Here is a 24,469-nt window from a genome sequence, read left to right on the forward strand (position 1 = left end):
CCTGCAACATCTCATTTTTTTTTTTTTAATTTCATTAATTTTTTGTCACATTCTTTTATTTTCTTGGCAACAAAATAGAATTTAAATTATAACCCTTATTAGAATGCTGCATTTTGTGCTGAGGACTGATAAGCTTCAGAATGCATGACAAGTAATGTGCTCTCTTAGCATGATTATTGGATAAAAATTTATTTTTCTTGATGCAAAAGAATTATAGTTGTAACTGTAAATTTTAATTCCATTTTGATTACAACCCCAATGCAGAATGCTCAATTCCACTTAATAAAATCTTATCCATTTTTTTTTGTGGTAGTTATTGATCCAAAAAAGTTCCGATAAATTGATTTTTCATGAAATGAGAAACTTTGCAGAGAGACTATTTCATGATCACAAAGGTAACCTTAATAGCATACCAAATAATAAGATCATGAGAACCCCACAAAATTGTAATTCTTTATAATGATGATTTTAGTCATATTTCTAAATCAACTGTGGGTAATTCTATTTATGAGAATATTAATATACATGTACATTACAAAAACATGGGAACAACTTCCCAGTTTCCAAGTACAAAAATGCTATTTGTTTTTTGTTGTAGCCAAATTACATCATCAATGAGCTATAAGCTGTTTCTTCGTGATCCACCTCTTTCTTGCACCCTCCAGTGCCTCTAGTCTCATCTTTGTGAGTTCATGAAACCATTGTTGATAGTGTGATTCTATTGCCTCAATCTCTAACTTTAGCTCACTATCTTGATCTTTATCTACAAGAGATAAAGAAGAAGCCATGCTTGGCAAGCTTGAAACACTAGAATTTAAACCTAAGTCAGAAAAAGACACTTCCGTGTTCTTTGCATATTCATTCATCTCAACACCTACACTAGCATCGCCACCAACTGTTTTGGTTTTACAGCCACCATAATCTACAACTGCAAAGTTGATCTCAGGTCTGGATCCATTCGAGCTCTTGTAACTTCCTTCAATACCATAACCAACACAATCTATTGATTTATTACTGTTAGTAACCAAGTCTAGTCTGGCACTGTACTCGGCTGATAACATTGAAAAAATTGATTCTTGAGAGTGGACTCTCTTAAAACTATAACCATCAAAATAACTTGAACGGTCAGCATGAGAAATATTTTGATAAGAATTTCTGTTTGGCTTCAATGGAGGATTTTTCTCAACCACTGCCTTGGGCAGAAAATTAACAGGCATCGACTCCCAAGGATGTGTCATTGAGCTGTTTTCAGGTCCATCAATGAATGAACATTTTGCTCCAACGGAAGAAATGTCAGCTGAAGGCTTCCAAGTAGGAACAAGTCTAATAATCAAGTAATCAATGAACTCAGCTATGAAGGTCACATCTTGATCTGATAAATCAAGTTGTTCGACCATTTCACTAGCTACTGAAAGTGCTGTATCAGTATCTAGGTAAAAAAGGAAATGAATGTTTCTCACTTGACCTGTCAGTAAGACGAATTTAAATCCATATTAAGATACAACAAGAACAAAAAAGAAGAAAAAAATTGCACAGCTTTATAAGACAAATTCACTTACCACTTAAGCCAGCAATACGCAGAGTTAATGATATTGAGTTATCATCCTCCTTCTCTCCTCTCAGCCTGAACTCATGATTTTTGTTTATCCTTTGAAATTCCAAAGTGGGTACTTGTGGATTTCTATATTCATTTGCCATGTGTGCAGTAGTAGCAATCTTCTTGTGTTCAGAATCCATGTCCATGGGAAGAGACCTAGACTTGTGGAAGTCGATTGGTTTAGGAAGGACATTTGGCAACTGCGTAGGTTCAAAAGTAAGTCCCTTTTCGTTGCCACATTGGAGAAATGGATCTTGTAGTAGTTCTCTTGCAGGCAATCTTTCTGAGGCTGGAAGCAGACACTTCTCAATGAATTGCTTTACTTGGGGATCTCTAACTTTAGAAAGGGAGGCAGGCTTTATTCCCTGCAAGAGAAAATGTTAAAAAGAAACTTGTATCTAAATTAAAAAACTCTACATTACATAATGACCTGGTTATTAATCAAATTAAGAATCACAGTGCACAGATGCTGGTGATCATCGATTGGGGGAAACTTACTGATGTAACCTTCTTATAAATTTGAGCTGGATTCTTGCATTCACTATAGGGATACTCAAATGTCACCATCTCTAATATGCACATACCAAAAGAATATATGTCAACTAGTTCATTGTACTCCTCTTCATAAAGCTCTGGGGCCATGAATTCAGGGGTACCTATATATACATATGACCAAAATGAGAAAAAGAGAACACCCACATACAGAGTAGGGTGTGCAAATGGCATGCATTGATGAACGGAGAATGGAATTGCAGAACAGGGTTCATCTAATCAACCCCCATGCAGTTATGGTTGAGCTTCGGGATGTTCAAGCTGGACTGATTTTGATTAAATGCGAACAAGTATAGTGACAACGAAAAAAGAAAGATAAAAGAGAAGGAAATTTATGGTAAATTCTTTACCAATGACACTTCGGGCAGTAGGTTGGCTCATAGCGATAGCTAATCCAAGGTCCCCAATTTTAACTTCTCCATGATTTCCGTTGACAAAAATATTGTCACATTTCAGATCTCTGTGGAGAATAGGTGGATTATGACTATGAAGATAATTCAGTCCTTGGAGAATCTGCCTCGCCCAGTTTTTTATAGCTCTTATATCTACATTCTTGTGCTTCTTACGATACCTACCATCCAAGAGGAGATTGATGAATTTTGAACAATGTCGAGAGCAATCAAGACAGCTAAAACAAATTAAATTAGAATTTAGAAAAATAAGATGCAGAAGTGTCAATAAGGAACTTGGTAACTTACTGCCTCAAATTCCCTGAGGTAAATAACTCAGTAATCATATTAACTGTTTTCTTCTTTTCATCTACCCACGAGTTGTATAGCTTAAGAATGTTGTCATGTTTCAATGATTTTAACAAGTAAACTTCTGAATAGAGCCTTTCCATGGCTTCTGGTGACTGCAACACATCATCGATCTTCATTTGGCACCAAGCGACCTCTACTCCATCAGTTTCATCGAATGCCTTGTAACTGCATTTAATGATTAAGGAACCATATATACTATTTTATTCACACGATTACAAAATACAAACATTTTACAGTACTGATTAATTAAAAAGCAAATTAAGTGCAGAGTACTAAGAGAGAGAGAGAGAGAGAGAGAAACTAATTAAGATAGGTCTCCAAAGGATACACAGTTTTGAATGCTCCCCTGCCCAGGACTTCATCATACTGAAAAGAACCAAAAAAGGGAGACTGTATAAGAATTCTTTTTTTTTTTTTTGGTAGAAAAACATATTCATTAAAAACAGAAAAAAGATACAAGACTAAGCCAAGAGCAAACAAACCAACAACAAACAAAACTTAAAAAAAAAAAAACTCCGACACTGCAGCAAAACTACCAAATATAATTAAGGAATATAAGAATAAGAATACAAACATCAAATATAAAATGCCATTTACAACTATTTACAAACATGTATGGGTCGGGTTCTGTACTCTCGATAAATTTGATACTGAGCAGCAGGCAGCAGTCATGCAATTGCATTCATAACAAATAAATTAAGGCTCAGTTTGGAAGGAGTACAAATGCAAATATGTACAACGTAAATATATACAAAATATAAGGTTTTGCATTCTATATATTTGCATTTATACTCTTTCCAAACTGGCCTAAATAAAATTCTGTAGAAGCATATGAACAAAGCATTTTCCATGTCAGTACATGTTTAATGAGCAATTAGGAAATTATGAGCAATTGTAACTTACTGTTCGATTCTTGAATTATAAGTAGTTTTGATGCCAATTTCAGAGAGAGAGAGAGAGTTAATACCCGAACATATCGACCACTTGGATCTTTCTCGACGTAATCAACATCAGCAAGCTCCATTTTACGCATCTTGATAATGACTGAAACAGCTACCAGAAGGAGGAAACCCCCGACTTTCAGAGCAGTTGTTGGAGTTCCGTTGGGATTTGATGAGGTTGGTCTGAAAATGCCTCAGATGCAGCGGCATAAGAATCCAATGCCGATGCCAAGTGAAACCGGCATTCAATTGCAATTGTGGTATCAGATGAATCCAACTCCATAGCCCCAACTATGGTAATGCATAAGAATTCATCCATCCTCATACAAAACCCAGAACCTGAATCTCATTAACCATCTTTTCTTTTATTTTAAAGTCCCTTACCTTCCTTTGTTCTTTAAATTCAAAGAGACAACATCTAGAGATGGAAAAGACGGAAGGAAGGTTTAAAGTCTTAGAGATCAAGTACTATTAGGTAGAGACATGGGAGAAATAGAAAGAGGGGTGAATTGAAAACCCAAAAATTAAAAGCATAAATAGGCCGTAATCACAAGGAGGAAATGCACAAGTCCAACACTGAGATACAAGGATTGAGAGGTTCTCGTTGATCGTTCTAACCATGGAATACACGGGTCAAGTTACCCACCAAGCACTTTTCTTTTTTCTTTTCTTGAAAATTTTCCTAACAAAACTCATTTGCCACAAAATTAGTGATCTTGGATTGTTTTCACGTTGGATGATAAAAATACCATACAACGAACTTGCCTAAATTGGTTAATACTCTCTCTCTCTCTCTGTATGTCTGCATCATATTATATATAACCATTATTTGTAAATATCCACTGATCAGTAAGTGACCTATCTGATAACACGATCATTCTCATTCATTGTCCCTCCATGTTATGTTGGGTATGGTTGTCAATGGGTTAGGCCATCCAAATTCATCAAACCGATTATAATGGTTTTGGTTTCAGTATTTTGTCCTGATCAATAATTATTTTGGTTTTGGTTCTTATTTGTCTCAAACCAATTTAGGCCCAGAGTTGATTATTTTATTAAATTTATATAATATTTTCTTACTTTTTTTTTTATAATTTTTCTCATATTTTATGTTTGAAATGATAAATTTTATAGATAATAAATAAGAGAATATTAGTTTAAATTATTTTATTTATTAACATATAAATGATTTAGTATTTTTCTATCATTTTTATTAAGGTTGTATTGATAAAATTAAAATTTTAAATCATTATTTAGTTTTCAGTATAATCGGGTATGGACCCAATAGACCTGACTCTTAACTGGAAAGGTTTTGGATTTATAATTTTGTCCAGTACTACTAACCCCACCCTATTCTGATCTTTGTCGAGACTTGGGATCAAATTCCACTAGAAATCTTAATTTTGTTCATCTATGTCATAATTAAGTTTGATTTTCGGTATAATTTAGGGGCCAAATGTTACCTCTCGCCAAAATAAATTTCAAATGGAGAGAAGATATTTTAAATAAATTTAATTCATTAAATATGAATATATATATAAATAATAAATAGTGGAATTAGAAAAACAAGAGGGACAATTAAGCAATTTTATTTTTTTTGCAGCGTATTAAAAATAATTTTATTGTTTTCAAATGAATATCTCGCATCTCTTGGTGTCGTGGTGTAGTTGGTTATCACGTCAGTCTAACACACTGAAGGTCTCCGGTTCGAGTCCGGGCGACGCCATATTTTGTCGGCTTCGCCTTTTTTATTTTTCCGATAAGAAACATTATAATTCATAATCAAGAAGTTCTCTGATGCCAGCCTGAAGAATCGTCCAAATTTGGGTTCTTCTTCTTGGTGTGCTATTGTTTTCACTATTCAGAGCATGTTTGAATTCTATTTGAGATTTTTTTTTGGATACCCACTGACCCCTTTTTTTCCCAAAGTACTGGTTGCACAGGATTTGATTCTGTGTCAATACTGGAACAAACCAGATAATACATCAACGAACCAACCCTCAGTTGGTTGAACTCTATTCAATTTTGTGTAAACTCTTTAACGCATGCTTCTTTTCCCCTTTTGTTTCTCACCCAAAGCGAGTGATAAAGAGATAAGGTAATGTGATTTATCATGTCATCCCTTTGGTCACATGGAATTTTGAAGGGCATTTTAGTAAATTGATTCCTTCCATCAATCTAATTAACAGGGAATATGAAAGTTTACAAGGATTCTGTCAATGCTGGAACAAACCACTTAATGCACCAATGAGCCAGCCCACGGTTGGTTGAACTCTATTCGAGTTTGTGTAAACTCCTTAATGCATGTTTCTTTCTTTTTGTTTCTCAGTTCTCACCCAAAGAACATGGTTTTTAGAACCGAACTAGTGACTGAATCGGTTAGGGGTTCGGTTAAAAAATTGAAAAACGGTTAAAACCGTTCGAATAGTTAATTGGCCAGTTCAACGATTTGCTGACCAAAATCAATGATTTTGAAAAAAAAAAAACGATTTTAAGGAAAAATGGAACTGATTCCCAATTTTTCTGGTCTGACCATCCAATCCGATCTAATTTTGAAAACCACGATAAAGAGATAATGTGTTTTGTCATGTCATCCCTTTGGCCATAAGGAATTTGAAAAGGCATTTTAATAAATTAGTTTCTTCCATCAATCTAATTAACGGAAGGGGGCAAAGTAATAGAATATGTAAGTTTACAAGGATTTTTGTTGAAAATGAAAGCTTGGGGGGAGGGGAGGGAGGGAGTACAGAGTAACATGCAATTTACTCGATTTTTTTTGTTGAAACAAGAAGACAAGAAGGAAGGTGCCAACTAGTTGGTTGTAATGCCTCCAGCTCGTTGTAGTAGAGATTTGGTATCAAGTCCCGACGGCACTAGGGTTGTGGGGAAGGGTTATTCCCGTTGCGCTACCCTATGCAGCCAAAAGAAAAAAAAAGGGAGAATGACCAATCAGCCCAAATCAGAATTTTATAGCCCCATAATACAGGGGGAATGCATCCTGACCGTGAATTAATGCTAAATTCATGGGCAGGATGTGGTTTATAGGGGGGAGAGGGCTAGTAGTAGGGGGGCTGGAATTCAGAATTCTGCATTGGGTGTTTCCGTACTTCTTCAAAAAAAAATTGGGCATCTTTATTTCTCAGCTGACAATATCAATTTTCTTTCTTTTTTTAACTTTTTTACTTAAAAGTGCTGCTATACTATGGGGAGTGGCCTATTACCCATAATCCCTCAACCCTGGTGGCAATGGGATTTGATCCCAATCTTTACTACATCTAACAAGAGAGTTTACGAATGACCCACCCTCCTCAAGTGCCAATATTGGTTGAATGTAGATTGGGTGATTTATTCAATTCTTGGAAAATAAATTATGTAATTATGGTTTTTGGTTGTGTTTGAGTCATTTACTTAGACACTCCTATAGTTGCATAAGTTTACTAAAACCTATCTTTAGTTTGCTTATTATTTAGATGGCAATTTCTATCCTATCCGGTGGGTACCTGCTCCTATCTCACCCAATGGGGTGGGTTTTTTTTTTTTCCTTAAAGGATAGGTTTTGGGGTAGGGATGGGTTTTAGGATTCTACAACCTGTATGGGTACGGGTACAGTTAGAGTACGGTATTAGGCTAAATCCAACCCTCCTTAACCTGCATATTGTTGGAAAGCATATAAACTTTATGTATCAAGTGTTGAATTTAATGAAATTTTGAATTTTATAGGAAAGATAATTGATAGTTCATGTGTTTTCTACATGTCTTTATCAAATAATTGGATTTTTTTTATTTATTTGTCTTATTTTACTTATTTATTACTTATATACGATAAAAAATAATAAGAAATTAGATATAGGTTTTAAATTCAACCCGCCCTACCCTTGAAATCAGGAAGAGTAGGGTCGGGGAGGGTTTTGTATTTTTATGTGTGGCTAGAGTATGGATTCTCAAAATCCAACCCACTACGAGTTTTGGGGCAGGTAAGAATTGAGAGGTTTAAGGAAACTAGTAAGGTCTAAAATTTATAAAACCCTCCCCAAACCCGCTCCATCGCCATCCCTAATATTATTAAAATACCACTATCATTTGCAACCACTTTACTGCCCCTTCTGTCAGGGATAATTTGTATTTCCGTTTGAGAATGGTCAGAACATTGATCATTCCTAGAAAATGTGAAAGGGCATCGGTCCAAGGTTTTTATATGTTTGGGTTCTTCTCTTTCTTTCGACCTCTCTGGTTACCGAATATGGGAAATGTAACTGCATAGTGCATGCAAGCTTGTGCATTTTCTCAGAAAGTCGGAATATAAAATGTTCACAAATGAGTAAAACAACATGGGGAAATAAGAAACATAGCCACCTTTGTCTTTCTTTTATTCTTCAAGTATTTACTAATTGTGTGGGGGGCCTTGTAATCTTTTGTTATTCTTTTGAAAAGTTGTGCTTATAATGATATAATCATAATTACGAAAAAATATGGGCTTTCACCAAATTTGGGTTACTAAAAAAAATTCAATTCCTTTGTTCCCCATTATTGAAAATACCTGAAATAAGAGAGGAAATGATTGCAAAAAAGGGTTAATAACAGGGAAGATCAAAGATTTTGGATACTTTTTGTAAAAATTCTTATGCACAGACAGATGCTGTTTTCACTGAATATACAAATTATATATCATAAGTAAAACTCAGTTGAGATGTCTGGAAATGAACCACCACTACTTAGAGGTGGAGGTTGCATCAAGAGTTAGATCCCATACTGCAGCAATGAGTATATATGCATGGGTTTTTGCACTTGCTGTCAACTTTTTGTTGTGGTTAATTGCAAGTTTGTAAGTGCTGGTGGTGTAGGATTTGCTTTATTTATTGCTGTAAGCTGCAAGTTTGTAGCGGGAGGATTTGCCTTATTGCATGTAAAGGATGCCGGTGGCGGTAATCGAATGATTGTTAGTTATATAGAGCTTGTTTGATTCCGTTTAATAAAGGTTTTGTACTTGTGTGATTGTAAAATTGAAAAATACATTTAATGAAGGCAGGCGCCATTTAGGCATCATAGAAACCGAATGCAATTAATGAAATAAAATGCCAATAAAAATAAAATTAATGAGGCATTTGTTGACGGGATGCCTATGTGGCACCGTCAATAAACATTTACTCAACAAGCGGAACCAAAAATATACATAGTCTTTGAAGTGTCTTTTTTAATAATTAGTGAAGGCAGAAAAGCAAGATTTAGAATAAATCTCCGCCATTCCCTGGATGGTGAGTACTATCAAATGCTTGCCACAGAGTGAAATTTTTTTAAACTTGGTTGAGTTGGCTAATTAGGGACCATAACAATTAATTGCAATTTGGTGTCTAGTTCACTTCAATAATTGTAAAGGTTAGAGGTCAGTCATGGCAGATAATAAAAGTCCCAAATACGGCTGCAAGATATTTTTTTTTAATAAACAAAATCAAGACAAAATATAAATGTAAATATATACTGCGCAAATATATACAAAATAATATAAAATATAAAGTTTTACATTTTACATGTTTGCATTTATACTACTTCCAAATTAAGCAAAAAAAAAAAAAAAAAGCAAACTATCAAAGACTCAGACACTGAAAACTATCAATAAAGAGTCTAAATTGAGTGGAGATAAAATCATGCACACCAAAATAAGCTATCCATCACGAGTGAACAGCCAGTATTCAGTGCAATGGTGCACCCGAAAGTAGGCTGTAACATCACTAAAGTCATGGTATTATGAGCCAACATGTCAGGTGATAGAGCGATGGGGAAAGCACAGGCTACAGAACATAGACAACCAATGTTTTCAGTGTAGTGGTGCGCCATCTATTGCTTGCAGAGCACGCCTCACACCAACCTTGATTTCGAATTTACTCCTCACACCAACCTCTCAGGGAAGCGCGCATTTGGACTTGGAGCCACAATTCATATTTATTTATAAGTTGTCATTGATAGCGAGATCTTTCCAATGCACCGAGGCCAGAGCTACACACTCTGTAGGGGACGTTTGGGACCAGTGTATTTCATAACCCTTCTGTTTCTGCTCATCTGTCATGTGTGCTAAATCGACAGAATTGGTAAAAAAATGGTATTTGGTAGTTCTATTTTTAATTTTTTTTTTATAATAATTACCTTTGCCATTTAAAAAGAGGGGTTTCTTCAAATACCAAATTTTTGTTTCTTGAAATACATGCATGGTCTTGCATAACCCTAGTGATATGATACATTAAAATTTGAAAAAACTAATTATTTTTTGAAATGTCACGAGAATTACATTATAAATATGTTATAATATTTAGAGAAATTATCCAAAACCCAATATCACTTTTTTCTGAATTCTCTTAATCTTACCACAACTTTTAAAAAAGTCTAACAATCAGTTATAACATTGTTAAAATTGAATGACCCAAATTGTCCATGTCAACCTAAATGTATATTTCATAACTAAATTGGCCCTGAATGGTGAATCGACCTGTTAAATAGTTTTTTTGACCAGAAATTTTTTATTCAAAGATTTATAGGGAAGAGGGAACCCAGGAAACAGAGAAAGACACTGCTAGCATACGCTCCTCTCCACTTCTCTCTGCGCTCTCTCTCTCTCTCTCTCGCTTCAAGACTCCTTTTGACCGAACAATGGCCATGCCACCACCCGGTCCGCCACCACTGTTGCCACCGTTACTACCACCCGTGGCGACCACTACGACACGCTTCTCTTCCTCCTCGTGGTTTTCTCCACCACCACTCTGTTATATTGCGCCCAGAGGAGTCCTGAAGCACTAGCTGAGATCCAGGCCTTGGTCCCGTTCAAGCTCAATCTGCATGACCCGCTTGTCGCGTTGAACGACTGGGATGCTTCCACACCATCCGCTCCCTACAATTGGCGAGGCATTGCCTGCTACAACTCGACCATTATAGCTCACTGGCCACCTTGGTAAACTCACTGAAGCACTAGTTGAGATTCAGGCCTTAGTATCGTTCAAGCTCAATCTGCATGATTGGGCGAGGCATTGCCTGCTACAACTCGACCATTATAGCTCACTGGCCACCTTGGTAAACTCACTGAAGCACTAGTTGAGATTCAGGCCTTAGTATCGTTCAAGCTCAATCTGCATGATTGGGCGAGGCATTGCCTGCTATAACTCCACCATCCTCTCACTGACCACCTTGGTAAACTCATCGAGATTTGCAAGCTTAGCCTTCGTTCCAACACCTTCAACATAGCATCCCTTCTTCTCTTTCTAAATACTCCTAAATAGTAAAATGAATCGAACATTTAGGCTCATAGTAAATTAGCAATGTCTATTAATGAAGTTATCGTTATCTCACTCATACGATGAATTTTAATTTTAGACATTTTGAAAAGTTATGATGAATTTAAGAAAATTCATTAAAAGTAATGATGGATTTTAGACAATTACCCTAATATTTATAATACATTATAAAATGAATAACTTGTGAATCAGAACCCATTTGTGAAACAAAACGGTCCCAACTCCAAAAGCATCCCCGTATTCCGGATTCTGTGCTGCACCCTTGTGTTCCAGCGTATACAACCACTCGTTCACATAACTCCGGATCTGCTACAAACATGGCGTGTACAACATGCTAATAAACCCAATCTTGATTGGATTTGTCAGTCTGAACATCTAGACGCAGTGGACCATCTAGAAACATGGGAGAATTTTCTTATCCTTAATTCATAATCAACATAATTACAGAAATTAGTCACTAACAAAAATGGAATGCAACTTCAAGATACTTTTGACAACCAAGCATCATTTGTTTGAATTTTGATTCCACCAGTTTGAAGGAAAACCGCTATTCTGACATAAAATAAAAAAGAAGGAAATAAATAGACTATGACTATCCAATGGAATTTTTTGCTTTCTCATTTCGGATATCAACAATCACAAGTAGCTTTCCACTCATGAATCCACCACTTCTACAAAAAGGCTAGCCTGAGGATGCAATCCTGCATCTTTCAATGACAATGAGCGATTATCTGGGCTATAGACAACACGAGGAAAGTTGGAGACAAGGCTGTACTTCTCTGAGTTCAGACAATCCAAAGAATCGACATAGTCGTAGACAGACTGGATTGTAGCTATGTTGTGGAATCTCCTTTCCTTGCGTTCTCCATTTGGAAATCGTACAAGAACCTGTTCCAGAGGAAAAAAAAAAGAGGGCAAAACACCTAAATTAGCTATGAACATGTTAACCAAATAAAGGGAAAGAGAACTATGAACGTCAAAAATAGGGGGCGGGGGAGCAAAAAGAAGCGAAGGCTGCAAACACTGAATTCCAATTAGAAAAATAAAATCTGAACAATCAAAGGAAAATAAAATGAACAAGGATAATGTGCCACAGAAAAATAATACTAGTAACAAACGCATTCATTTCTAGTCCTATCAATACGTGTCAGCATCCTTACTACAATTTTTATGGATATGTTGCACCTTTATTCGTCAACACTTCTCCATACAACACTACTGGTTTCTAGCTCTGTTGTAAGATTTTCTCTACAATCTATTGATGATGCACCCCTCTCTTCCTCTTCCTCTCCCTCCATTCGCCCTGCTCTCATTCTCTAGGTAACATCCCCCCCCCCCAAGGCACACACACACGAAAGCCCAATGAACAATGGTTCACGATACTGCATGCCTTTCAATGTCAGAAACTTGTGAGCACTGACCACAGCGTACCCCATCTATATGAATTAAAAAAGGAAGGGAAATAGAATGTTTAGGAAGAATTTTCAAGATAAATGAAGTTTAAAGCATACTTAATTCAGATCAAGCTACATGCATTTTGCTTCGTTTGAATAGTGGATACAATTTTTTTTTAAAGAAACAAGTTATTTCTTATCATTACAATTTTTTGAAGACACAATAGGCTACAATTTTTTATCAATAACAATGATCAAGATAGATATTGTTATGTGTAGCCGAATATTTAAGCTTCAGATCTATGTTTTTACTCCTTAGAAGTATAGTTTTCATTTTTTAGTACCAAAAATAAGTATAAAATCCATTTATTGTTTTGCAAACAACTTTTAAGGACATAAAATTGATTAAGCCTTATTGCCTAGTCCTTACACAAGCACAGAAGATGATGACAAGGTCAATCATTGGAAAATTCAAAAGTTAAAATTGAAAATAATTACTTGTGTGACATTAGGTCCCTTTTCAGGTTCAACACCAAGTGACATAGCTTTCTCCTGGCGCCTTCTAGCTAGCACAGCTTCTCTCTCAGCTGCCTCACGTGCTGATCTCTCTTGTGCCTCTTCCTCCTCCTTGCGTTTCCTCTCACCTTCAGCAGCTTCCCTCTCTAACCGCTCTTGCTCTTCTTTTCTTTGGCGCTCCCTAGCCTAATGTAGCAGGGAAACAACATTGTTTAAACTGAGTAGTGAGGAATAAGAAAGAAAAGGTTATGTAGTTTCATGGGAACCTCTTAAAGATATGATATTGTGTACATATCCACATACCATTTCTACATATCATATGGCTATTTATTTAAATAACAGCATTGTAAACTCAGACAAAACATGCATCTAAGATAATGAAGAACAAGGTGATTGCAATACATACTTGATCAGCTTCAAGTGCTGCCCTGTATGCTGCATCTTGCTCCTCTCTCAAGCGCATGTTATTCCTCCTCTCTTCTGCATCAAGCCTGGCTGTGACAAGAACAGGAGCACTCTCTTCAGCTACTCTCTGAAGGATTGTAAGCATTTCTTCAGGAGAAATCATTCCCTCAGTCTGTGATTACGAGGCATTTGAAATTGTAAAATAAGAAACTACAAGAGAAAACAACTGAAGGCCTAATAAGAATGTATAGAAAGGAACATTAATTTTAAGAGGATACCATCTCAGAACAAAATCTAATTAACAGATAAATGCACAGGTAAGAGACTAAACTTGACAGATCTTTTCCCTCATTCTAAGAGATTAAACAACTTGATGACAGACAACACCGGTAAGAAATTCTTTTTCCAATTTTCTATTTCTCTGCTTGTCTTTTTTTTTTTTTCATTCTCTAGGGCCTAGGCCTGGTGATAAGGAGAAGTATGAGAAAAGCAATCTGAAAGAAAAAACAGGTATATGTTATTTTTCCCCTTTTCTGCTAAGTGATAAATGGGATTTTTCATGAAGACTACGACATTGTAAGACCAATGCATGCTTTCTTTTCTTCTATCCATCAAATCACCAATATATAGGACCCACTTACTTGATCTTGTGCCTGTTGTAAATCCATATACATAAGTTTGAATGTGCAACTTATTTGGAGTTTCAATAGCTCCTTATAAGATAAGCTTCCCACATTATTAGTTCATGATTTCTTCATCTTTCTGTCACCTAAATCTTGACCTAGAATTGTATCTGTCTATTGTTTTTCTGTCATTAATTGTTCTCCAACTTAATGTTTAATTCTCCAGGGGCAGTATGATAACTTGTCAAATAGGTACTGAAAGCAGAATGCAGGAAGGATTCTAAACTTACAACTCAAGAGTCACCTAAATGCATGTCTTTCATCATTCTGCAACTTCAACATTTAAGCAGTTATCAAAATGTCATGTCAACCTTGAGACAAGAATGGGTAATTGGGTTATCGATCAAAAAAGAATAAAAAAAGGTATGTGTGGTTGGTTGCACAGGAATTGTTTAACTGCTCTCTTCCATCTTGTTGAATCATTTACTGTTTGTTTGCAAAGGAATCAAGAGAAAAGAATAGCAAAATTAGTGAAAGTAAGAAACACTTTTTTGTTTTTACAAGGGAAATGAAGAGGTAAAAGAAAATAGGGTTCTAATTTATTATGGCCCTAAGTTTTCTTTTGACTCATTTTTGTTCTCTTTAAAAGAAAAAAGAAAATAAGGTAATCTCTATCTAGCTAGCCTTCTCCTTTCTCAAACCTTATTTTATCAGTAGAACAATCAAGGTCAAATAATCTTAAGTAAAAAAGAAAAGAAAAGATTATATAAAAAGTATAAATCCTGTTTGAATCCAAGGGAGGCCACTGTGTGAAAAAAAAAAAATGCCAAAGGTGAGGACCATACCCAGTCTACCCCTCCCAAGACCCAGATAACTGAGACCAATATTGGGATGACCTTTATTTTATATAAAAAGTATAAATCCCCCTTCCAAAGATATTGAAGAAGGATCTTTCAAGAAATTCCTCTCAACCTTATTCATATGATCACCTAATCTGCCACGCCATTTGCCAGTCTTCTAACCAACCAGAATGAGGTGACCATCTTATAGGCTAGAGATATTGCCCTTAAGGCTGTGTTTTGTTTGACAGAAAATAAGAGACATAATTCCTTAAGAACCTTTCCTCAAACTTTCTGTTTTTCCATTGTTTTTATTTTTATTTTTTTATCAAAGCAAACATAGACTAAGTGGATAAGATACAACCATGGACCCTCACTTCCACGTATTACCAGTTTACCACCTGAGAATAGCCTCTGCTTGCAAATCAACATAGCCTAGAGAGAACTTAGTTCTTAGTCCTTGAAGAAGTGATAGGAGATATAAGTTCTGCACAAATGGAGCTCCCATTTTATATAGAACTCAAACACATCATTTGTACCTCTCCATCAAGGTTTCTTGATGTTCCACCTGTCCCCAATCTACCAGGATTCAGAGTACAGAACACATTGCAATATGCCTGAGAAATAGTGGACAAATAAAGGGAAATGGTTCCAGATCATAGATTGCACAAAGGATAAACCACACCTTTAGGCTTTTGTTATCTAAAAACACCTTTTTCTTTATTCCATATTCAAATTTCTATACTGGCAGGTAACCATGGAAGAGATGTTAATAGATGGACTAACCAGCACTACTGAAATTGGACTCTTACTTTTATATCAGTAATACGCGACTGGGGCTATCCATGATATCCTTCCTGCCTTCCTCAACCGTGTCAAGTATGATTTGGCCTCATGTCAGAATATTAGATTTTGGGAAGATGTTTGGGTTGGTGAGTCCCCTTTGTTTGAGATATTTCCTTCCCTTTTTGCTCTTTCTAACTCAAGGGTAGACCCATGTCTAAGTTTGTTTTCCAACACTCTTCTTCCTCAAGGCTGAATTGGAACCTTGGCTTCACTAGGAATCTTAGAGAGTCTGAAATTTCCAGTGTGTCTGATTTGCTAAGTTTGCTGAATTCAGTGGTTCTGGGGGAAGATGGTACGGATACTACGGTGTGGGTCTCTAATCCTACAGGGCAGTTCGCCTGTAAACCTTCTTTCAGCTCCCTTGTAGTCACTTCCCCTTCTCCTTTCCTTGTTAAAGAAATTTGGTGTTCTCCCATTCCTCCAAAAGTCTGATGCTTTTTTTTTCCTGATAAATGAGAGTAATTTTATTGAAAAAATATCAAAATACATGCAGCCTAGGAAGAGGCACGAGATGTTACCTCCCCCAAGGATTGAATCATAAACACTAAAACATGCCCAAATCTGAGATACAAATTACAAATTAGCCCAAAACAGATCACCCCTTGACACCCCTTGCTTGGCCAGAGAATCAGCTATTACATTTGCTGATCTACTAACCCACTGGAACCTAACAGTCATATTTCTTGTCACCCATTTAACTTTCTTTAACGGATCCCTGTAGCCCCAACAAACTGTCTATGTTAGGAAGTGTTTCAAGGCTGTATTAATACCTGCAATGTGATTCAAACGGTTGGATTGAGATTGGTTTTGTTGGGATTGTCCTTTTGTTGGCTGTATTTGGGATTGGTTTTCCTCACTCTTTGGGTGTAGGTGGTCCCCTTCTGATAGCTTGGAAGGGTTGTTTAGCCCTTCTGTTTTCAGCTGCACTAAGAGGAAGGGCAGGATCTTGAGGAGATGACCAAGGGTAGTAGTGGTCTGGACAGTTTGGGAAGAAAAAAAATCAAAAATTTTTGAAGGAAAAGAAAAGTGTAAGAAAGCTTTGACAGAGGTAATAACTTTAAGAATGGCACACTGGGGTAAAACCTTAAATCAATTTTCAGATTTTAAGGTTGAAGATTTCTTTAGGGCTTGGGGTGCAATAGCTAATTCTTCTTCCTCTAGAAAATGCTTCTGTGGATTGGTCACCACCAAGTTGTGGTTGGAAGAGGCTGAATTTTGATGGTAGTTGTGTGGGCAACCTGGACATTTCAGGTATTGGAGGGGTAATCAGGGATGAGAAAGGAAACATACTCTCCTTGTACTCAGGTTCAGTTGGGCAAGGTGATGTGGTTAGATCAGAATTGTTGGCAATAATTTTCAGGGTGGAGAAAACCTAAATATTGGGGATAGGAAGATTGATTATTGAAGGTGACTCGAGAACAATTATGGGATGGCTGGAAAGGGGGGAGAGAGTGACTTGGAACCTAAGGAGTCTTCCGATGCTTCAAATGGCTATCAAAAGAAATGATGATGCAAATCAAATGGGTTAGGCGATATGCAAACAGTTTGGTAGACAGTTTAGCTAAGCAAGGGGTTCAGAGACAATCTATGTATTGGGCTCATTTGTAATACTCTGGGATGGTTTAGTCCCTTTGCGTATGCTGCATTTTTTTTAACAACTTCTAGTTGTACTTCTCTCTAATAATAATGAATTTTTATTCTGTGTTGCTGATTAAAAAAAGAGTTAAAGAAAGAACCCATGCTCTTATGCAGAACTGCAGATGTCAAGAGCAGGAGATGCTACAAACAGCCAAAGCTGACACAAGCATCTTAATTTGTGGCACATTGACTTAAGGTACAAAATAGCAGGTGGACTCCACTAAACAGTGTTAAAACATCCTAAATATTTGAAACACACAAAAATACCTAAAAGAATAAGACTGACACCTACTTTGAAGCATTAAAATTCAAAAACTGATCTTCACATACTGCCATTTCATAAATTAAGACTGAAGATATAACTCATCCTACCTGCAGCCAAATCATTAGCAGCTAGACCATCTCTATTTCTCTTCCTAGCTAATAGATCCATGTCTGAATTAGATGACCCATAGACCCACTTGAACAACCTTTACATGCTTGATGCCAAAAATCTTGAAATATTCTTTAGAACTGTGGAAGTTCAATTTCCCTATTATTTTCTTTACAACCACAGAAATCTTCCTTCTCTTTTTTTTTTTTTTCTGATTGATAAGTCTTCCTTTTCTTTTCTTTTTCTCTTTCTCTTCTCCATTTCCTTCTTATTTTCTTTTCAACCAAAAAAACAGGTTTAGCAAATACTGCAGAGTGCAGAATAAAAAGTTCTTGAATTTGGATATGTGGGAAAATCAGCTGACATTTCTATTTTACCAGCCTACTGATACATATCAAAGATTCAACATGTCTCCAACATGTTATAGAACGAGATACCCATGAATACATGTGCAACATACTCACCTGAGTTCCTCCATTCACTATCTAATGTCCTATGTCTGAACTTGCATCAAAAAGACTTTCTAGGTAGGCTTGAATTGGAGGAGCAACATGGTCAACTAAGGCAATTCTTCTGCTAATTGCTAGGAGACCCCGATATTGGCTTACTTCATGATCTAGAATCCTCTTGTCTGCTTGATCCATTCCTTATACAAACAAGACCAGTGTAGTCACCTAGTTCCTCCAAGAGTTAAGTCATTTGTTAAGCTTGTTTTTCTTGACAAAGTCCTCAATAATCATATAAAAAAGAGGCATCTCAAATACCAATATAAGCGTGCTTTGCAAAAGAGGTGGAGGAATCAGCCAATCATCTTTTTTCTTTGTTGCCCAATTGCTTCAGCTCTTCAGGACCTTTTTTTTTTTTTTCCAAAAGCATGATTTGTATTATTATGCAAAAAAGAAAAAGGTATACAGATTGTACTTGTATATCAAGAAGATGTGCTAATCTGATCCCTGCCTATAAGGTCATATAAATATGATTAACACCATCTGTACAATGGCAAAAAAAAGTCAAAATATGAGCCATGAATAACTTCCTTGAACTCTTTTCTGATAGATGGGCAAGAGCAGAATACTCCGGTAACCCTCCTTAATACATTATTGAGAAAATGATCTGCTCTGAAACATATTACCCTCTTCCCAGATTAATTAAAAATTGCTAAGGGATGCATTACCATACTAGCTTATCCTTTGCCCCTTCATCCATCAACATAAGTAATTATCTTGGATAGACCTGGGGAAACACCATATTATTCCCCCTCCCAATCCAAACCAGTGTTGCCATGTCTGGCCCTGACACTTGGACACCATACCGAGTCTTGGCAGTGTCAAAAGCCTCCTAAAAATCTTGGTGTGCTCCACACTAAAATCCTCCAAGGAAACCTTGGTACCTAGTATTCCTGAATGAGGTATTGTGAGATAGAATGCAACCAATAAAGGGAATAAATGGATTAATTTTTGATTTTCAAAGTTATCTCCATGTTTTTCTTTAACTTTATTATTTTATATGCTTCTAAATTAAAGTTTGCTTGTCTCGATTTTTGAGGTTCTTTTTCTTTGGATTGATATTGTATTTCTGATGCTTGCAGCTGAAGGAAGTTTATGCAATGCTCAAAACAGTGCTGATACAGAATGGTGGGCCTTCCTCAAGGGTCTTCAAGCAGCTTGAATACATAATTTGAAAGAAAAAAAAAACCGCTAATATGCACAGATACTAAAGATATGATAAATAACACTTGCATTTCAAAGCTGCAGTGCCCGTGGATGGAATGAGTTATAACTCTCAAGTGTTACATGTTTTGCTATATTTTGATAGCTATAATATAGTATATGTAAGAAGGGAAGACAATGTACTAGCTCACTCTATAGCCTATACTGTATGTATGAGTGGGAAAAATAGAATCTTTCATATCCCACCGAATGGTCTGGATGTACACATTTTCAAATCTATAATGAAATGAAAGGCTTCGATTTTTTCTGTTAAAAAAAAGACATTGTATTTCTGATCATGTTTCACACTTTCATTATTTGAGATGTATTATCTGTCTTATGCGTGTATAGTTGGTCCCCCTATCTCAGCTATTTGGATTTTATGGTTTTGTTCTGTCCTGTTCCTTTATCATTAATGAAGTCCTTTTAATTTGCTTCTGATCAAGCATATAATATAAACTGCATCAAAATTTTCAAATTTAACAACAGCTATCTTTTTCCCGATTTATCTAACAACAAGATGGACAAAGTGCAACTTATTCCATCTATTTTAGGAAAAAAAAGATTTAAGACAAATAAAAAAAAAAAAACATAAAGATAGAACCCAACTAGCAGTACCTGCTGCAGTAATGCAATCCTCTGATTCGAAGCAGCCATAACCACTGCACAAAACGGGAACCTGGAAGCCTTTAAGCTGTTACTCATCTTAAAGCCTTCACTGGCCCGAATATTGCCTCCCCATGACACAAAATTTTCGTTAAGAAACGATGTCACAACCTCCGAGCACAAACTTTGCTCGCAAAACGACGGCGTATCAGGGTGATCCGGCGAGTGCAAGTACACAAATAACAGCTTGAATGCCTGTCGAGACCGCTGCAAGGCATCCATGAATCCTTCAGAGACAAAATTCGGATGATTAGTTCCATAATCTCTCTCGAACGCGGCAACAAAATTCAGAGCCTCCGAGGCGGCGGCTGAGAGAGAAACCATAGGAGAGGAAGCGCCTCCTTCACGGCCGGAATTCCATCCGAGCAAACCAAGGGAGTGAGACAAGACGCCGCCCGCAATCCAGACACCGAGGCCAACGGCACCGGAGATCAAACCTAAACTACCCGAGATGACAGAGAAGGGCAGAGTGATGATCTTCCAGGCGAAACCGGGAGGAGAACCCGCAGCGGGAGATTCTGAAAGCGGTTGGGATTCATGACGAGTGAACCCAGATTCTTGGACGCCTTCCCAGTCATCGAAACTCGACTGGTGGCTGCTGCCGACGTTGTTCTGATGGTTGTTATTACTGTGGTTGTCGTTGTCGTTTGGGTTGGACAGGGAGGGAGCGGGATTGGAAGCTGTGAAGGCAGAGACGGCGAGTTCGAGATCCCAGCCATGGGCAGCGAGGATCTCTGTGCACAAATCGAGATCTTCAACGCCCGTGATTGCTTGAAAACAAGCTAATTTGTCACGGAAATCCACCATTTCCTTTCGAAGTTTGCAGAATAGATTGAAGAAAAAACTAAAAAAGAAAGACTAATAGAGTTCTAGGGCTGCTTTTATTTATTTTGGATTTGTTAAAGCAGAAGAAGAGGAGGTGCTTGCTTTTCTTCACGGAAAGAAGAAACTCGGGGAGAGTTGTTGGGGGAAAACTGAAAAGTCTTGAATCGTCGTCGACTCGACGACGTCTCCTAAGTCGTAACTCCCTCACTCCACTCCCTGCTTGAACCCCGGCCTCCCTCTCTCTCCTGCACTCGACGTGTTATTTGGCTTTGTTAAGAGGTACGCGAAATTCGGAGAGTACATTGAGAAACAAGCGCCAAACACCAAAGAGACCTCAAGGTCCCAAGTAGTTTTTTAAGGGGAGAGCGGAAACCCGCGTCGCCCAACAATCGAGTGGGGTAGAAAAAAAAAAAAAAAAACCGAATGGGAATTTTCGCTTCGCCAATGCATTGGAAACATCTCTCATAATTATAAGTTATTATTCACGGGAGATGTTCCTAATGCACGGTATATGTATTGTAAGGCGCTCATGTGTTAGGAACAGATCCCGTTCCCCCAGCCTCATAACCCGATTTTTTACTCACTTTCTCTATCGGCGCGCCCTACCCACATCACAGCCACGGTAAACTGCAGCAACAGCGCATCTCACAAAATACAAAATGGTATGGTGTGGTTGCAATTCACGGCGGGTTCAGAATAATGGGCCTGGAAAGTCGGCCCATTCACTGTTATGAACCTGACTATCCAAACCCACTATAAAGAAGCCGGCCCATTCACTGTTATGGGCCTGGCTATCCAAACCCACTATAAAGAAGCCGGCCCATTCACTATTCTGCTTTCAATTTTAAGCATCCAGAATTTTGGAAGAAGAATGATGAATGTGGTTACAAGATAACGCCATCTCCATCCCATGCCTGTTATATATAGTCAAGCGATGAGAGTAGCAGTTGTAATTACTTTTTAATGAAGTATTTTTTTTCTTATTATTAAGAAATCTAAATAAATAAAATACCAGGTCCCTTGAGATTGGGAGCAAGAGGCTCAACCTTAAGTTTTCAGAAATGACTTGCATAGCTAACTTATAAAAGAATGAAAATGAATCCGAATTAGTTGCATTTGATAGCTAATTCGGATTTCTTCTTCACACTCACTTCACAGCACTTGCAGTTGTGAGGTGGGTGTGAAGAAGAGGATTCTGTGAGAGGAAATAATAATAATAATTTCAACACTTTGATAACTTTGTTAGGCATTGTTTGTTTAACCATTAACAACGTCTCACTTCAGCTATGCATGCGAAATGAAAGATTGGAGTGGTTGTGGTTGTGGAGTCCGGATCTGCTCCTCAGCAGCTATGCACATCAGGAACATCTTCCCTATTCGTGTGTTGTTATTTACGCAAAAATGTTACCAATACATGGTGGAATGTGTTGTGAGGTTGGTATAAGGTGTAGAGGAGTAAATCCTGTTTTGTAGTTGTGGGGCATGTACATAAAAGGGGGTTGGGCCACTTGCAGGCTGGCATTGGTTGGGTCGTGCTTGGCTCGGCTTGCCAGCTACAGTGGTGGGCCATGCTAGACATGGCATGACTCCCTAGGCCGGGCTGGGCCAAGGGTTTTTGGCCCACGGCATGACACAACTTGTAGTCCAGCACAAATATGACCCATGTCATGGCCCAGCATAACTCACGTCTATGATGGCAAAAATACCCCCAACAACTATAAATGACTATTTTAGGGGGCGTTTCAAATAAAGTGATAAATAAATTTTGTAAATAGCCAAAGTACCCCTCTCAACAACTATAGATTTCTAGTTTAGGAGGGTATTTCAATCAATTCAATTATTTCTAACCCCTATAAATACCCTAACCCTTACCCGGTTTCATAACAACAATAATCATTCTCATTCAATCAAATAAAATCTCCCATATCCCATTCTCATGCTTATACTGCTCTACAATGTACTCTCATATGCTCTCAATTTTTTATTGATTCAATAAGAAGGATCGAGTGTCTTAAGTTGAAGTTAGTAATTTGGGAGACTTAAAATCTTTGCATTCAAGTTGAAATACCAAATTGGCATCGGACTCTAAGGATCAAAGTGCAATTATTGGGTTAGTTGGAATTTTTTTTTCTTTATAGATTTTAGTTTATATTTACTAAAATGGCTAGTTATTCTTAGACCCCCTCTCAAACCAATTTAATGGTGGCCCTAATAATTTTAGGGTACCAAGAAAGAAAACTAGTGATGTTTGTAATTATTATACCGTGAAAGATTTAACGGGAAAGGACATGAGAGAAATTTGCAATAAATGTAAACATGATTTTTAGTATCAAAGTAGTAGTAGTATTGGTAATAGCTATTTGAGATGACATCTAACAAACTATTAGATGTCTAATGTAGAAAATTTTGATATTTAGGTCTGATGAAAAGCACATGAAAATGATTATCTTATGATTGCCGCTATGATACATGATTTATCAACCCCTTTGGTGTCCATAATAACATAGGAATTTTGTTTTAGTATATGAAATAAGAGTTCTAAATAAAAGGAGAAGTTGGATGACAGATTTAGCATGAAATAAGAGTTCTAAAAGATTAGTTTGACATAGAAGATAAACTATAAGATAAAAGAGGACACGACATATCATTCAATGTATCACTACTACGTGGGACTTGAATAAATTTTTTTAGATTACTGTAAAATTTGAGATTTTCATTAATTTTATTTGCACCTCATAAGTTATTTATAATTTTTTCAATTCCACTATAGATTTTTATTTTCTATTTTGTTATAGCTCTTTTTCACTTTCTTTGAAATTTTTTCAAAATTTTTAATCAGTTTATATTTTTATTGTATGAGTTTATTATTCGTATGGAATAAAATTTTAAGATGATTTATTTTCAAATTATTGTTACAACTTACAGTAATTGAATTTTTCATTTTTCATTTTTCCTTCAAATTTTCGTTTTTTTCTTTTTTTTTTTTGAGTTTTTCATTTTCTTATAGTAAAAAGAAAAAAGAAATAAAATGAAAAATATGAATCGGTCCAGCCCGGCTCAAAGCCCGTAGACCACAGGCCTGGGCTCATGCTGGGCCCCAGCCCCAACCTGTACTACCGTGTTGGCATGACCAAATAGTGGGGATAACTTTAACTGTTTAACTGTTGGAGGCCAACAACCTATTAAGAGCGTTTTTTGACCGGACATGTTCACCAATTCACACCCATGTTTATGTTTTTTCGTAAAAAATAAATAGGGGACAATTACTATTTTACCCTACTCTCATGATAACATGACACTCCCAAGAATGTTGCCAACGGCCAAAGTTTTTCCATGTCAGACAAACACGAAAAGACAACCCACATTACACCTCTCCGTGTATCTTGACGAGGGAAAAACTTGGGCTATTGGGAACCAGCAGCCTATGCTATGGAGATTGGAGAGAGTTTTTAAGAATACCATGTTACTATGAAAGTGAGTAAATTAATAATTAAATATTATTGAGAA

General features: G+C 36.8%; 2 protein-coding genes and 1 non-coding gene across 3 annotated transcripts; 1 reads left to right on the forward strand and 2 right to left on the reverse strand.

Moving 5' to 3' along the window:
- Window positions 1-477: 477 nt before the first annotated feature.
- Window positions 478-4,385, reverse strand: LOC148864378 (putative serine/threonine-protein kinase WNK10). Its single transcript, XM_088976506.1, has 7 exons — window positions 3,878-4,385; window positions 3,239-3,276; window positions 2,848-3,075; window positions 2,500-2,720; window positions 2,096-2,253; window positions 1,560-1,962; window positions 478-1,465 (listed from the first exon to the last, which is right to left on the reverse strand). Exons 1-7 carry the CDS (start codon window positions 3,941-3,943, stop codon window positions 612-614), a joined length of 1,968 nt encoding a protein of 655 aa, XP_088832632.1. The 5' UTR covers window positions 3,944-4,385; the 3' UTR covers window positions 478-611.
- Window positions 4,386-5,503: 1,118 nt separating this feature from the next.
- On the forward strand, window positions 5,504-5,577 carry TRNAV-AAC (transfer RNA valine (anticodon AAC)). The gene has a single exon. It is a non-coding gene; the product is annotated as a tRNA-Val (tRNA).
- Window positions 5,578-11,530: 5,953 nt separating this feature from the next.
- LOC148864380 (plant UBX domain-containing protein 10-like) lies at window positions 11,531-21,407 on the reverse strand. Its single transcript, XM_088979685.1, has 4 exons — window positions 20,090-21,407; window positions 13,445-13,615; window positions 13,021-13,224; window positions 11,531-12,016 (listed from the first exon to the last, which is right to left on the reverse strand). The coding sequence occupies exons 1-4, from the start codon at window positions 20,942-20,944 to the stop codon at window positions 11,783-11,785; spliced, it is 1,464 nt and encodes a 487-aa protein (XP_088835811.1). The 5' UTR covers window positions 20,945-21,407; the 3' UTR covers window positions 11,531-11,782.
- Between the last annotated feature and the right edge of the window lie 3,062 nt (window positions 21,408-24,469).

The sequence above is a fragment of the Nelumbo lutea genome, chromosome 3 (genome assembly GCF_056320005.1).
Source record: "Nelumbo lutea isolate HS-2025 chromosome 3, American lotus-T2T, whole genome shotgun sequence".
NCBI classification, from domain to species: domain Eukaryota; kingdom Viridiplantae; phylum Streptophyta; class Magnoliopsida; order Proteales; family Nelumbonaceae; genus Nelumbo; species Nelumbo lutea.

What these genes read in the sequence shown, in the direction of transcription:
- LOC148864378 (XM_088976506.1), bottom strand. Translation starts at nt 3,943, where the DNA reads ATGCGTAAAATGGAGCTTGCTGATGTTGATTACGTCGAGAAAGATCCA. An exon ending in ACCTCAGGGAATTTGAGGCA is followed by an intron (nt 2,721 to 2,847) that starts GTAAGTTACCAA and finishes CTTGGATGGTAG; the next exon opens with GTATCGTAAGAAGCACAAGA. An exon ending in TACTGCCCGAAGTGTCATTG is followed by an intron (nt 2,254 to 2,499) that starts GTAAAGAATTTA and finishes ATGTATATATAG; the next exon opens with GTACCCCTGAATTCATGGCC.
- LOC148864380 (XM_088979685.1), bottom strand. Translation starts at nt 20,944, where the DNA reads ATGGTGGATTTCCGTGACAAATTAGCTTGTTTTCAAGCAATCACGGGC. An exon ending in GGATTGCATTACTGCAGCAG is followed by an intron (nt 13,616 to 20,089) that starts GTACTGCTAGTT and finishes TCGTAATCACAG; the next exon opens with ACTGAGGGAATGATTTCTCC. An exon ending in AGGGACCTAATGTCACACAA is followed by an intron (nt 12,017 to 13,020) that starts GTAATTATTTTC and finishes CCTCTGGAACAG; the next exon opens with GTTCTTGTACGATTTCCAAA.